This window comes from Magnolia sinica, chromosome 11 (assembly GCF_029962835.1).
Source record: "Magnolia sinica isolate HGM2019 chromosome 11, MsV1, whole genome shotgun sequence".
Lineage (NCBI taxonomy): Eukaryota > Viridiplantae > Streptophyta > Magnoliopsida > Magnoliales > Magnoliaceae > Magnolia > Magnolia sinica.
The window spans coordinates 8,805,393-8,820,307 of record NC_080583.1 but is presented as its reverse complement, the minus strand read 5'-3'; the positions used below and the strand labels follow the sequence as shown (position 1 = coordinate 8,820,307).

Sequence of the window (14,915 nt, the reverse complement as noted above, 5' to 3'; positions counted from 1 at the left end):
TAATAATAAGACATAAAGATACCAATGGCCTTATGGACACGGATCAGGTGGTGTTGTGATGTGTTAGGCGCTGTGGGGCCATAGTGCCGTGTGTTTTATACCCACACAGTCCATCCATTTTTCCAGCTTATTCAATGGCGTAAACCCATAAACGAAGTAGATCCAAAGCGTAGGTGGACCACACAGTAGGGATTGAATGTCCACCATTAAAAACTTCTTGGGGCCACAAAAGTATTGGACAAGCTGATATTTGTGTTTTCCTTTTATCCAGGATTGTGACCTTATTAACAGGCTAGATGGAAAATAAACATTACAGTGGGCCCTATGAAGGTTTCAATGGTGGGTGTCATTGTTCCCACTGTTTCTTGTCATGTGGTCCACCTGAGCTGCAGCTCTGCTTCATTTTTGGGTTCATCCCTACAATGAGCTAGCAAAATGATGGACGGCATGGATGTAGAACACATACATAACAGTGGGCCCCACAGTGCCCAAACACATCAAAACAAAAACACTGCCGCTGGGGGTAGTGTTAGCAACACCACCTAATCTGCGTCCCCAGGTTATCTACATTTGCAGCTCATGGTTCAGTCGTCCAGATTGTTGGTCTCAAGGGCCCACTGTAAATTGGCAGACGAAAGCTACCAAATTGAAAGATTCCCACTCTCTGATGGTCACCAAAAAATCAACAATTAAGGAAAGAAAACTGACCCACATTCATCAGGGCCAGGATCTTCGAATCCAGTAGATTTTCAGGGATGCATTCCATCAGATCAACAGTCTAGATCACCAAACCAAGGGCACACCTATGATGACTCTCCTAACATCAAACCAGCCCAAGCGATATGGGTAAGCTTTACTACTTCAGAATGGTGGTGAAATACAACGATTGTATTACTGCCCGAATGATGCTCTATTCATCACTAGGCCATATGGGAATTCTTGATCGGGTATATCCAACTCTCTATTATAACTACATGTTCTTTGAAATTTGAAAGAAAAAAGATACTACCAGAAGCTCGGTGTGGAACCTCACTCAGAACTGCAGTGACTGGACCATGCCAACAACAGGATCATGACCATTCATCATTCCTCCAGTAGTGGACCACTGCAACATTGGGCCACAGCACAAAAAATCGCTTTGCTTGGATAGGCTCATCATTCCTCCAGTAGTCGACCATCGGTTCATCTGATTGAACCACTTTCGCCCATTTGAATGAAGACATTTGCTCTAGTTTTTTCTTCTGGGAATTGCATCTGCAGCCCACAGGCAAAAATGTCTGGACCGTGATGGCATGCAACAATGGGCCCAAACGCCCTATTTGCAAGCTGGTGGCTCAGATTGCACGGATCAAATTACTCGCAGACAGTATATTCATAGGCCTGACATGAAAACCCAGATGAAAATTAATGATTTAAGGTCAAGAAGCTTTCTAATCAAAATCTTTAGCAGTGAAATTCCAACATTTTTTTGGAGTAACAAAACAGAAACAATTTATCAGGCATGCATGAAATAAAAAATCAACTAGTTGAATATAAAACAGTCAGCCTCCTTCATATGATGAAAAAATTCTTCATCGCAGCATAAGACAGAGGGTGATTGCACCAAAATTCAGTAAAAATCATGATATTTTCGCTAAATTAGACTTGATTAATCATGAAATATTTCATGATATTTGGTGCAACCAAACATGGCTTAAGATACATCCACCTTCAAAAAGATCATTTTTTTTGGGGAAAAACAGTATGGAATGAGTAATCATTTAAGCCCGTTTTGTCATAAGACCATACCGTGGTGATTCCATCAATGGGCCCCACGGCTTCTCTCTCATCAACCCTTTTGCTTTCCCAGCTTCTTGAAAGGAAGAAACAGGTCGCCCAGTTGAGACTCGCAGGCAGCATAAGCATCCGGCTTCAAGGCCTCGACAAATGGCTTATCTAGTTTAAGCAACAAGACTGCATCCAAAGTCCTGCTGCAGAACCGCCGCACCTCCGCCCGACGTGACTGCTTCTCTAGCTGCTTGCTCAGCAGCCGTTGGATCAGATCACAGAGTGATGAGAGATGAGCCTTCCAAAACTTCAATGCACTCGCCCTCTCCTTGTCACCGTCTCCCTTGCCAGGAATGCACGATTTCAGCACTCTGTTCACCAGATCAAGCGCTTCAACCCGTCTGTACTCTGATTTCGCACTCCCACACTTCTCCAAAAGGAAGCGGAAGAGCTCATGTGCAACCCACGGGTACCGCCGGAACACCTCTTTCACGAATCCAGACTTTAACCGGCACTTCTTGCTGTCGAAATAGTCCACCAGTATGTGCTGGAAGATCTCCAACACCTTCTGCAATTCAGGCTTGGGAAAATTTCTCGCCTGGATGATTTTCAATATCCAAAATGTCGAATTCTGAGCAAAAGAAGCAACCAATTTGTGACGGGTGCGAGAGGCCGATTTCAGGCTCTTCTCTAGCATAGATTCAAGTGTAGAGAGCTGAATCTCTTTATCCTTTGGGTATTCCTTTGCCTTTAGTATTTTCCTTTGTAAAATTGCTCCAATTCGCTGTCCGAGCTGCTTGCTACCTTCTGCAACATGTGAATTCACGAATGCCTGAGCTAGATATGAGAAGATCGTCAAAACCTGCGGCTTGCCTGTGCATGAAAAAAGATAATAACAGGAGCAAATGAGTATAACGACCAAAGTGTCTATTAATTGACAACCAATCATGTTAGGAATCTGAAGCATTCTTAGTCTCTGACAAATATGCTTAGGGCCTGTTACGGTCCCACTCTTTTCTTTTTCTTTTTCTTTTTAGAAATTAGTTTGGGAGGCATCATCTACCCAAATCCTTTCACACATGCCAACCACTAACATATGTGCAGTATCCACCATTCACATGTTGCACAATGACAGGAAATTGACATGCTCTTACTATCAGGCCCATCCTGTATTTCGGCAGACAACATTGTCTGAGAGAACCCTGACCATTCACGGCTTAGCCGAGAGGTACTAACAATTAAAACAGCACTTCACCACTAAAAGCAATTTAAACACATTCTCTAGTGGGACCCCTGGAGTTGCGCTTGAAGAGGATTGATTTTATTTTTTTCCCAGCACACTTGCAACGTAGCATGCAAGAGATGCGGGCCATTCACAGGTCAGGGCTACTGTGAACATGTCCTAACCCAAATAAAAAATAAAAAATGAATGCATTGAATATGGATCACTGGTCCTCTTTTTCTAATCCTCCATTTTAACCATTTTTCCCCAAACTAATCGCCCAATATTATGGGAGTTGCAGATCCGAAGGGCAGTAAGAGGTGATGAGTTTGGGGAATTTATAAGCCTAGAGGAGCACTTCAACATGGTGACACAACTGGCTTAGGGTTCTGATAGGTGGAAGTGGAGCTTGGGGAGGTCAGAAAGCTTTAGACTTTGAACAATGCTATTGCGAGGACGGGAAGAGGGCTCCTACTGCTCGTGTTTGGTCTTATCCTGCACTTTCAAGCATGGTTGTGTTTTGTCGGCTCCTTGGTAAGGATAAGGTGCTCATTGTGGAGAATTTAAGAAAAAAATAGACGATCATTGCAAATGGGTGCATCATGTGCTTGCGCCATGCAGAACCAGTGGATCGTTTATTCCTGCATTGCAAATTCTTGACAGTCGTATGGGGTAGAGCCATGTCACAAATATCAATGAGACTTTGAATATCTTGTGATACTTTCATGAAGAACTATCAGACTGTAATATTGTATTAATATCACAAGATTTTCAAATTTTCAGCAGTTTTTTATCATATGTGATTTTTTCGCAAAAATTATTTGAATTTCCAAATAATTCATTATATACATGCATATGTGTATGTATGTATGTGTATGTATTAAAAGTTTTTAAATAATTTACTAATTTATAGTAAATATTTTAACTTTCAGCTAGATCTTCCCAATAATATCCCAAGAAAAACCTCAGCATTTCGAATATCTCCCAAGAAATTCACAAACTAAGAAATTGCCGAGAACAAGATTTGTCACTATGAGGTAGACTCTTGCAACTATTTGGGATGGATTCGGTAATGCCTAAGGCAAACAATGCTCTGTTATGCTTAAAGTTGGGAAAGGCTTGGAAAAGGAGGCCTGCATGGCAATTGACCTTACCACCAAAGGTTGTATGCAATTAGGAAAGACATAATAATAGAACATATAGGAACAAAGGAATCTCATGATGAGATTTTCCAAAGAGCTAAAAGGATAATTGGGTCATGTGCCTAAAAGCGCTTTTCGAGGTGCTGTAAGAATGATGTTTAAGGAATGTGGAAAGCTGATTCTTCCATGTCAAGGAGAACGAATTCCCAATCAAGATGTGATGTCTTTAGCAAGAGACAAGGAAGATGTGTTTCCGATCTCAGATACAAAGGAAAACAATGTGTTCATCATCCATCCTTCCTTCTTGTGTTTGTAGAGAAGAGAAACAAACAGCACGAGGAAGGAATTCCCCATCCCGATCAACCTCCAGTGCAGATCTGTCTTTAGCAAGAGATAAGGAAGAACCGTTTACAATCTTATATACAAAAGAAAGTGATATGTTCATCATCTATCCTTCTTGTGTTAATAGTTTCTTTTTGGCTTTTTTGACCTTCTGTATAGATTTTGTTAGCTTCAACAAAAAATTGATGTGGGGTCACTTGATTTTTGGGTCAAGCTGTGGTGGGACGACCTGATGAATGGCCCAGATCTCACGTGTGCCATGGGGGTAAAAAATCCTCAATCTCCTTAGAAATACCTAAAACAAGAAGCTGCAAAACCTAAGATCTTCCAAACTCTTGATGTCCAAGATTTCATGCCGATGTGTTGGATAAAGAAAACTAAAATCATGCAAATGGAAGGTGACTGAGACTACCACAGTATTCACTGAGGTTTCCTCTGAATATTGCATTTTTTATTCTTTTTTAAAGGCAACATTATGAGGGATTGAAACCTGGATCACCCACACACGCTACACTCTCTAACAGCTCACCTAATGAGCAGGAGACACTGCATTTAAGGCATTTAATGCAATGAGGCCAAAATGAAGGTGTAATTGTTGCAGATTTAACAAGAGCTACGGCCAAATACAGATATTTTAATATTTTAGTCTCTCACTAAATATTATAATCTCGGAGTATTTGGTGGGCCACCTCTGCCATGGTCAGTTCCCAAGAGCCTGTGTAAAAGCTGAAGGTTGATGTTTGTTATGAAAAGCATGCAAATATACTTGCCTGGGTTCCTATGTAGATATATTTCCAGCAGTGAGAGGACACGAAGTTTGAAGAGCACAAGCTGGGAATGAGCAGTCTCACTCCCCATCGAGTTTTTCCGCTCCTTGAACATTTGAGCAAGGTAAGAATCCATCCGGAACATGGCATCATCATCCATGCCTCCGTCCGAATCATCAGACGCTGGATGCTCTTCCACTTTCTGCTCCACTCTAGGCATTTCCTCGGAGTCATCCGCATGGTCATCACTATCACCAGTTTCAGCTGCATCAGCTTCATCAGTCTCATCCTCTGCTTCTTCGATCCCAAGAAGATCCTCATCATCATCATCAGCTACATTGTCCATGGCCTGATGTCGGGCGGGTTTCAGATCTTTCTTTATGACACGTAACATTTGAAGCAGACCGGCATCTGTAATGTCATCACAGAAGAACCTGAAAACCTGCAAATATGAAATAAGCAGCAGGAATTCATTTCCGACACAACACTCTGATCCAGTGACAGTAGCTGTCCCCGTCAAGGACAGTTCTTATCCAGAATCCAGTAACTAGACATGTGGCAAACGAGTATGAGATCCGCAATCATGTATGAGATCTGAACCTACTGTTCATCAGATAGCCCCTATCGCGGATGTTCCATAGCTAAACATTCACACTGATTAAATGATATCAATCTTCCAAACAGAAGCATTTGCCCATTGAATGTACACAGTTACTTTTGACTTTTATTCGTCCTCCAGACAAATTTATAGTCCACTTTGAGATGGCAAGGATTGTTCAATCAGTATAATTTTTCTCTAGGGAGCCTCCATGGGAGGACACACCTGCTGGACAGTCCAGATACCACCACCATGTGCCACAAGTGCAAGGTCAGACAATTGTTTTTAATATACATAACATATCTAATAGTTTTGAATCTTTCAAACATGATGAGAATAGTAACCTTTTAACAATCATTAGTTGCATTTTTTTACTTGCCTGCTCAACAGCAAAACACATAGGGCCAGACGATTGAGGCAACAAGGAAAGCAGAGTATCAACAAGAACATCCATCAGCTCTGGCATCCCATTATCATCAAATTCATCTTCTTCCCCTGAGGAATCAAGAAGCGCAGGAGCAGCGAAGGCTTTCTTGCAACATATAACTAGTTCAGAGGCAGCTTCGGAGAATTCCCCCGGCCGGAGAAGGACTTGCAGCAGCAACTGGATAAGCAAGTAACGCAGTGCGTGCACTTTATTTGCATCAGCTCCAGGTCCATTATTCCATTCCTGCAATAGATGCAAATAATCTAAAAATAGATATTGAGGGATTATAGAATTTATTATAAATATTAGGATTATATAACTGAACTAACAAATAAGATACTAACTAGTAAGGTATAACATGGAGTGCATGCTCAATGGACTAGCAAAGAGCCCCAGTAATTGGGACCCAATCCAGTAAATTGATGTGGGTGGCTGGCGGTTGTGGCACACTTATGCAGAACCAGACCATTGATCAAGTTGGAACCACAGTGAACAGGCCCTGGCCCAAGAAATCAAGCTGCTCCATTCATTAGGTGGGTCATCTGTGAAAAATGAATAAATAAAAGACCAACAGTCCATATTCACTTACATGAATGGCCAATCTAATGAGTTCTGGCAAGGGCATCTTCACGGTGGACCCACCCAAAGAATGGCTCAGATCACAAACAAGTATCACGTGTGACACAAGGCCCCTCCATCTCACTTTAGGCACACTCGCATTTCCCAACTAGCAAATCCATTAGTAGAAATAGGTCCAGGTTTCAATGACATTTGAAAGAAAAAAAAAAAGAGTCGTGCATATAACTGGGGGAAGAGATCAAGAGATTGCTTGAAACATAATCAAAACAATGGGCAAATCTCCATTTCTGATCACAAAATAGCAGCTACTGTACATACCCCAAGGGCATTTTTGAAAATCTGTTATTTTAATGCTTACAAGCTATCACTTATAAATAATAATAACAAATTCAATTTGCAGGAACACATGATATTGCAGTGACAGAGAGATGGAATAGGATACCTCCCGGGAAAGCCGAGTGTCCATAGCTTGCAATTTCTTGAATGCCTTCTCATCCTCATTACTCAACGGTCTAAAAAGTGAAACTGAAGGGATATTGCATAGTGTGCCAAGGAAGCGCATAAAGTACGATCCCAGATCATTCGACTCAAGGCCGCTAGAAACAGCCTGTGACCCCTCTCCTCTTTGAGCATCTGCCAGTAGCAACTGAAGCTGCTCAATACACATTTTGCACAAAGCAGTTGAGGTGGCTATCTGTGGCCATTTGAACTTTTCCTGCAGCTCGAACGACGTCACTTCAGTGCCTAGAGACGCAGAGAATAAGCCCTGCACGGCTAAAAATTTCATTATTTCTTTCTGCACCCAGGACTTTGCTTCAAAATCCAGTCTCAAATTTTTCAAAACACGAGGCAGGGAATCAATAACCCAATTCTTGAGGAAATCTGAATTCCCTGATGTTGTCCCAGAATCCTTGTCCTCCGACGAACCCATCTCCGAATTTTCATCCGTTGTCTGGCTCTGATCGGAAGGTTCGTCTTCCGGGCGCCCTTCATCTACAAACATGTTCATCAAGCTTTGGACAAACTGCATGCAACCCGAGCCCGTCTTGAACTCGGCAACCAAATCTTTAACTGTATGTGATCGCGTGACACAATCAAATTTCCCACTGCTGTGTTTCTGTAAGGCTACAACAACTGCAACTCGGCGATCATCATCGTTACTGATCCAGTTTGATACTTCCTTTAGAAAGAATTGTGCAGCCTTGTATAGCCAGGAGTCATTAGTTGAGAGGATATCCATCAGGCAATGGACAAGCTTGTGAGAGAGTATAATATGAACACAAGATGTGGGCAATCTTGGGAGGAGAAGTAGCAGTACATCAAAGGCCAAGTGCTTGCGATCATGAGAAGACATAAGGAGGCATCCTTCAATGACAACTTCACAAAAGTAGCGGATATTATTGGTAATGTCTTCTTCAGAAGAGCTACATCTCCGACTCCTCTTGTGCTTTTTATTGGAACTTGATCCTGAGGAAACATCTTCCTCTTGTGATGCAATATCTGGTACAAGAATATTGACCAACATAGGCCACACACTGTGAACTCGAGGCTGACAGAAGGTTGATTCCTGAAATTGCCAAATGAAATCGGCATTTTGAAATGAGGCATTTTGTGATGCTCACAAAAGAAGAAAGTCTTTGTTGAATATGATGCAGCCAAATGCTTTAAACTTCTTAGTTCTTACAGCTGATCACAGGAATTAATAATGCAGCTTTAACGGCTAAAATATTTCAAGGTATAATAATGAAAATGAAAGAGATTTCTGGATGTTTAGAACACAATGCATGCTCATGGAGCTCATGAAAAAACAACTTAAAATTATTTGAAGGAAGGTGAAAAGTTTCTAGGTGGGGGTGTTATATGATCCTAGACACAAGGATACACATATCTTCCAGCCACGAATCTGTGCAAGTTTGGCCCATGATTTGTATTTTGGACCACGTCTAATAGCCTATGGTGAATAGGCCACACCCCAAAACTCTCCCTAACAGATTGTTTATGAAAAATAATTGTTAAGGCAAGACAAAATATTCCATATGATCCATGTAAGATCCAAAGATTGAAGAGCTGGAATTGTCCAATCTGGGAGACATTTGGAGCATGCCCCGTTGGCAGTGGGGCCCATCAGATCAATGGATGGGCCCCACTTGTAACAAACTCAAGACCCAGAGATATTGTGGTCATCACCTTTGGGGAATTATACAATCCTCTCTACATGGTAGTTTGATCATCAAGAGAATTTTTACGGCATTGATGTTGTTTTCAAAATACAAGCATCCTTTCATCATTGCTTCGAAGCAGCGGAAGTTTCATGAAATCACTTCCATAGGATCACTTGCAAGACAAGAATAGGATAAAAATTTTACCTTAAAACAAGAACTGAGGGAAGACAAGTGGTCAACAGTGAACAGGTTGTTGGGACTGAATGGAAATGGCAAAAGTTTGCTCCAAGCTTCACTGTCCACAGCGATCTTTTCTCGGATCTTCAAGGCTAAAAACAATGCATCTGGATTTCCAATATCGGTGGCACTTTGGAACCAATCATGCATTCCCGGAGCTTCAAGAACTTGGCTCAACAAGGCTTCAACAGGCAACTGCAAAACTAGAAGAAGAATGCATCAGTTTAACTGAACTTTAAGCACTTTGCAGATCTGCCTCAACCAGTGAATATAAGATACAATAAGTAACTGCAGCGGTGTAGGCTTGTAGACAATCAGTCTTATCAGAACCCAAAAAATAAAAATAAAAATAAAAAATAAAAAATAAAAGAAAAAAAATCTGTTTTTTTTTTTTTTTTGAAAGATAATGATAGATATATTAAAGGAAAAACTTATAACAGGAACAAAAAGGAGGGAGAGTCTGCTGAGAAAGCAGACTCAGCTATGCTACTAAAAAGCGAAGGTCGTAGTCCTTCAAAGAAGTTACATTAACAGCCCATTCAATAAGAAGACTTTGCCTTAGAAGAAACTGTCTCCGCTGAGTTTGAGGTGTTCCTAAAGCATCTCCCGCTGAGGGCAAAAAATTAAAGAAAAAAATTCTGATTGTTTCCTAGTGACAATACTTTTTTTTTTTTTGAGAAGTCACTGATTATATTAAGAGAAAAAAGGGAAACAGAAGATTGGTGGCTGCACCGCCGAGGGAGCGACACAACCAACCACACACCTAAGAAAAGCAAATTACATCCCTTTAATTTATCAACATTAACCGCCCACTCAAAATAAATAAATAAATAAATAAATAAAAATTGATTGTTTCCTAGCGATGATACTTTTTGGCTAAGGTGTTCTCTAAAAACATAAAAAGGAAAGGCGGTTGTGAGATGTTCCCACCAAAGACACTAAGGGAGTGGCTAGTAATTCAGAGACCCTATTTCTACTAGACAATTAAACCAAAGAAATCACATGGAACAAACTGTGATATAAATTACCATTTATTTCTTTCACAAAGTACATCTATAAGAACCAATAGCAGAATGCACAAACTGCTAATTAGACTTTCTTTAGATGGAAAATACCCTTCAGATAGAAAATGCATATTTCTAATGAAGATATCAAAAGCAGAAAGCAGTAGTAGGATACAGGGGGTGGAGTCCAATAAAGTTAAGTGTACAGGTGGAAGGTAAAGTATAAGAGCTTGGGGACAAACATACAGATGTCGAAGTACACAGAAAGTTTTGGAAGATAGGGGACAAAATAATCTTTCATAATACACACACACACGCACGCGCACACACACTCAAACCCAAAGACTGCTGGCAAGAGAACTCATCTTCCTATAAGTGGATGAAAAATACCTTTTCGACCAACTCCAACACCACTGATACAGCTGGCTCCCTCAAGTACCGCTTCTTGGCAGCAAGGGAGATAACATGGCCAATGAACTCCTTGACAGTAGGGGTGTTGCTATCAGAAATCCACTCGTCAGATATTCGCCCAGATCTAGCAAGAGCTCCATAAGCAAACAGGCGACCTAAAAGGCAATCCCTTGCTTCCTGAAACACCATTAACAAGTAATTCAAAGTTATCACAAATAGAGAATAACAATATGCTTAACAAACTATATTTGATGACATAAAAAACTTCTGAAAACTACCTGACCCTTCATTGATGATGAAACCTCTAGTAAATCAACTATCAGTTTCATCAGAGAGTCCACCTTGATGCTTGGAATTGTGCCAACAATGACCGTCAACCCCAATGCAAACCCTTGTCTTGCACACTACACAACAAGCAATACAATATCATTCAATAGCCCCACAAGTTAGCATTCAGCGCCAACCAACAGGCTCATTTACCACAATTATCTTTCAGAATTGAATAGATTTAAATAATAATAATAAACTTTAGTGAAATAAATTCCTTTTTTCTTTTGAAAGATTGAAATAAATTCAAAATAATAATAATAATAATAAATAATAAATAATAGTTTGCATAAGAGTATCACATTGGCACATGTGAATCAGTAAAAGACTTTAGTTCCTATACTAATGAACAACCAACATCTTGATGCCAAAGCTGCTGATACAACTATTATGAGGGGAGGTTCCTCCCTTTGGATTAAGAAAACCAGACCACTGAATCCTTCCTAATACATGGAAGATGTTTCAGGAGTATCCCTAGTTCTGCAGATTTTGTTGCGTCCAATGCTAAGCATTTGCTGTTAGATTGGGCTGTTCAAGTAGATGCTTTAAAGGGCTTTGATTTTATTTTTCTTAGAGTTTAGTTTTTCTCACCTTCTCAGCAGAAATCTGCTCCTGTTTCTGTACTTTTTCTCCTTTTTATTAATATATCGTCTTCTTTCAAAAAAAAAAAAGAATCCTCCCTAATACATGGAAAGGATTAGGGCATGGATCAGAGTTGTGCATTAATTCCCAACTCGACAGGATTACATGCGGTCCCTTCCTCCCAAAGAAACTCCCCTTTCTACTGAAATTATTAAATAAAAACAAAAAAACAAAAAACAAAACATAAATCCATGCTTAATAGATTCTTTTAAGCTCTAAAGCTTACAAGAACGTAAACTCTGAGTGGAATCAACTCTATACTTAGTTCGAGGTACCAGCTTCTCCAGACTAAGCTTTATTTGTTCGTGAAAGCTAAAGATACAAACAGACATGGGTTGCTAGTCTTGGTGGTTCAAGGAGATCTCTGTTTTATATGTAACCAAGACAACTTTCTTCACTTATTTGATTTTCCATGTCCAAGAAAATATTTGTTGCTTGATTTTCCATGTCTGAGAAAATCTGCCTCTGCAACACCCGAGATCACCACCTCACGATGTAATAATGTGAAGGTTTTTCAATCAAAAGGAAAAGGAAAGAACAGGTTTTTTGTTTTCTTTTTGTCAATTTCATGATCGCTGTCTAAATTTACCATGCAGAATGGACAAATCCAAGTTAGTCATTTACTCTGCTCAACCTGTTCCGCATGGTAACTACCAGTTAATGACCGAGCCATATAAGACCATGAATTAGAAGATGTTCAATGCAAATAAAGCAGTAATTATATTGACATCGCAACAGAAAGACTTCATATACTTGTTCTTCCAAACACATCAAACATTAACAATACATCCAACTCAAAGAAACATACCTCTCTGGAAGAAGAAACTCCACGGATAAGTCTTCGAATCGCATATCTCAACGACGGTGCGCAGTTCTTCAAACCATCATCTTTCTCAGCTTCTAACTGTGCCTCATCCTCATTTGATCCTTTCTTTCCCAGCTTCTGATACACCTTCTGGACACTCCACAGTTCTGTTACCAATGCTTCAGCAGCTGATTCTCTAACCGACAAATCGGCTGAGGCCAGATCCCTAAAAACGCCGACGTGGAACTCAGGTAACACGCTTGAAGGAGAAGGTGCTTGAGACACATCAGGGCCTTTAATCAAGTTTCTAACTTTTGATGGCTCTGGGGTGTTAGAATTGGTCTGGTTTCTCTCTTTAATCATCGTTTTTCTTTTCTTCCTTTTCTCCATCGGTTTGAGGGAGTGAGGGATGACACAAGGGGTACCACCACCTGCGTCCTCCTCTTCTGTTTTCTCTTTTCTTGCTTTCTTTTCACGTTGAGGGACTTCATCGACAGGGGCATCGTTTTGATCCAGGGAACCTTCAACAGAATCAGAATTTCTCTTCTTTCTACCCATTGTTGTATGAATTCCTTAATTACTTGTAACCTTCCTAGATTAACCTATCAATAACCAAAAGAATTATTCAATATAGAAATCTCTTTCAAATATATTCCTTAATTCTCAAATATATCAATGGCCCACAAAACTTTTATATATAATTTAGCAATTTCAAAGGAGATTCATATTCAAAGGAGGATATATACTCAAAACCACATCACCATCATATCTCATAAGCTCCATTAAACATTCTAATCTTCCATTTTATGGAAGCACAGGTCCAATTAGACATTGCATTAAAAAAATTTATAAAAAAAAAAAAAAGCATTTCACGAAAAACTGCAATGCATGACAGAGATCCTTGTTCGAATGTCTCGGGTTTTCAACAAACAAAAGAGGGGGGGAAATAGCCAGTGATTTAGAACTGAGAGATATGCAACACTCAAACTCAAATTACTGAGCTATTAACCCAGAACAGCATTGTGTGCCAGTAGGTCGCACCTTTCAGTGATCCAGGCCATTCATCAGGCCGTTTACCCGTCATCAAATGTTGATGGACTGACAGTCCATTCCATCAAGCAATCCTACACATTAAAATTGTGTCCAGCTGATAGGCAGTTAAAAGATAAAAATCCACCGATCACATTGCACGAATCATCTGTTCGAGGAGATAATGGGCCCACCGCCCATCCATGGTGAGGCGCACAAGATGAACGGTCAGTCCACACCGAAAGGTGTGCCCAACTCTCCCGTGTAAGAAAAATGCTCAGTCCTTAATAACTACTGCTCCCTACTGATTCCTTCCATCAATCAAATGAAACCAAAATATATTCTTTTAATTTCTCCAAAGAAACCCTAGAAATTATTCTGATGCTTTGCATTCATGGAGCAATAACAAATAAATAAAATCGCTTTTTTTCTGCTTTTGTGTTTCTGGAAGAGAATGAGAAGAAGGATAGAGAAAGAAGCGAACCTGAGCTAGGGTTTTGGAATTGGAGAAGAAGAAGCTGTCTTCAATGTTCAAAAAAAAAAGGAAGCTGTCTGACCTCCTTTGCTGTCTAGGGTTTGGATTGTTTTCCGCTTAAAATGGCAAGCGAGGAAGAGAGAAGAGGAAGGGCGCTTAGGGTTTTATAACTTCGCCATGTGACGAAACTGCCCCTGGTGCACGTGCCAACTTGGTGCGTGTAGCATGTCTGGACCATTTTCCACGTGCGAAACGACCCTGATTTGCCGTGGGCCCACCGTGATTATGTGTCATCCACGCTGTCCATCCGTTTGACCAGGTGGCTTCGTTTTTTGACAATCCAAGCCATCAAAATTGTTAGATGGAGCATAGACGCGGTTCGGCTAGGGAAGCTGCTGCCACTAGCCGTGTGGCTAGTGGTCAGTGCTATGTGAACCCCACCATAATCTATGTGATTTATCCACACCGTCTATTCACTTTTCAAATATCATTTTAATATTTAGTTGCAAAATGAGGCGGATATAAAATTTAGGTGGACCACAATACAGGAAAATAATAGTGATTAAATGTCCACCGTTAAAAACCTATTAATGCCTCATGCAACATTTATTTTACCTCCAGCCCATTAATTAAGTCATGTGGACTTTTCTATTTTTGAAAGATAATGAATTTTTTTATTAGAAGGCAAAGGGCGTGTTTGGCCGGGCGCTGGATGTGCGATTAGGTGAGATTAGGAGGGATGGGATCGGCAATATCCTGGGATCAGGTGAACTTTGTCCCGGGGATACAAGCAATCCCATGGATCTTAAGACAATCCACTGACATCACCATCATTACCTTAAAATTGATCCTATCCCTTGGTTGGATGGGTTGGAAGGTTAAATCCGGGGATATGCTGGGCGTGCCAAACAGACCCAGCGAACTTGTCCGGATATAAGCAATCCCATGGATCTTAAGACAATCCACTGACACCACCATC

At 40.5% G+C, this 14,915-nt stretch overlaps 1 protein-coding gene across 2 annotated transcripts; it reads right to left on the bottom strand.

The window, feature by feature from the left end:
- Window positions 1-823: 823 nt before the first annotated feature.
- Window positions 824-14,100, bottom strand: LOC131218757 (rDNA transcriptional regulator pol5). Of its 2 annotated transcripts, XM_058213532.1 has the most exons (11): window positions 13,946-14,085; window positions 13,474-13,556; window positions 12,436-13,034; window positions 10,937-11,062; window positions 10,638-10,835; window positions 9,211-9,438; window positions 7,287-8,411; window positions 6,218-6,508; window positions 5,244-5,682; window positions 1,789-2,640; window positions 824-1,380 (listed from the first exon to the last, which is right to left on the bottom strand). In XM_058213532.1, the coding sequence occupies exons 3-10, from the start codon at window positions 12,988-12,990 to the stop codon at window positions 1,829-1,831; spliced, it is 3,774 nt and encodes a 1,257-aa protein (XP_058069515.1). In that variant the 5' UTR covers window positions 12,991-13,034; window positions 13,474-13,556; window positions 13,946-14,085; the 3' UTR covers window positions 824-1,380; window positions 1,789-1,828. The 2 variants fall into 2 exon arrangements, with proteins under 2 accessions (XP_058069515.1, XP_058069514.1); XM_058213531.1 differs by lacking the exon at window positions 13,474-13,556 and having other exon boundaries at window positions 13,946-14,100.
- Between the last annotated feature and the right edge of the window lie 815 nt (window positions 14,101-14,915).

Coding starts and splice junctions, on each gene's coding strand:
- LOC131218757 (XM_058213531.1), bottom strand. CDS start 12,990: ATGGGTAGAAAGAAGAGAAATTCTGATTCTGTTGAAGGTTCCCTGGAT. Junction 9,439..10,637: donor TGTTGGAGTTGGTCGAAAAG/GTATTTTTCATC, acceptor CTAGTTTTGCAG/TTGCCTGTTGAAGCCTTGTT. Junction 8,412..9,210: donor CCCTCAGTTCTTGTTTTAAG/GTAAAATTTTTA, acceptor TGGCAATTTCAG/GAATCAACCTTCTGTCAGCC.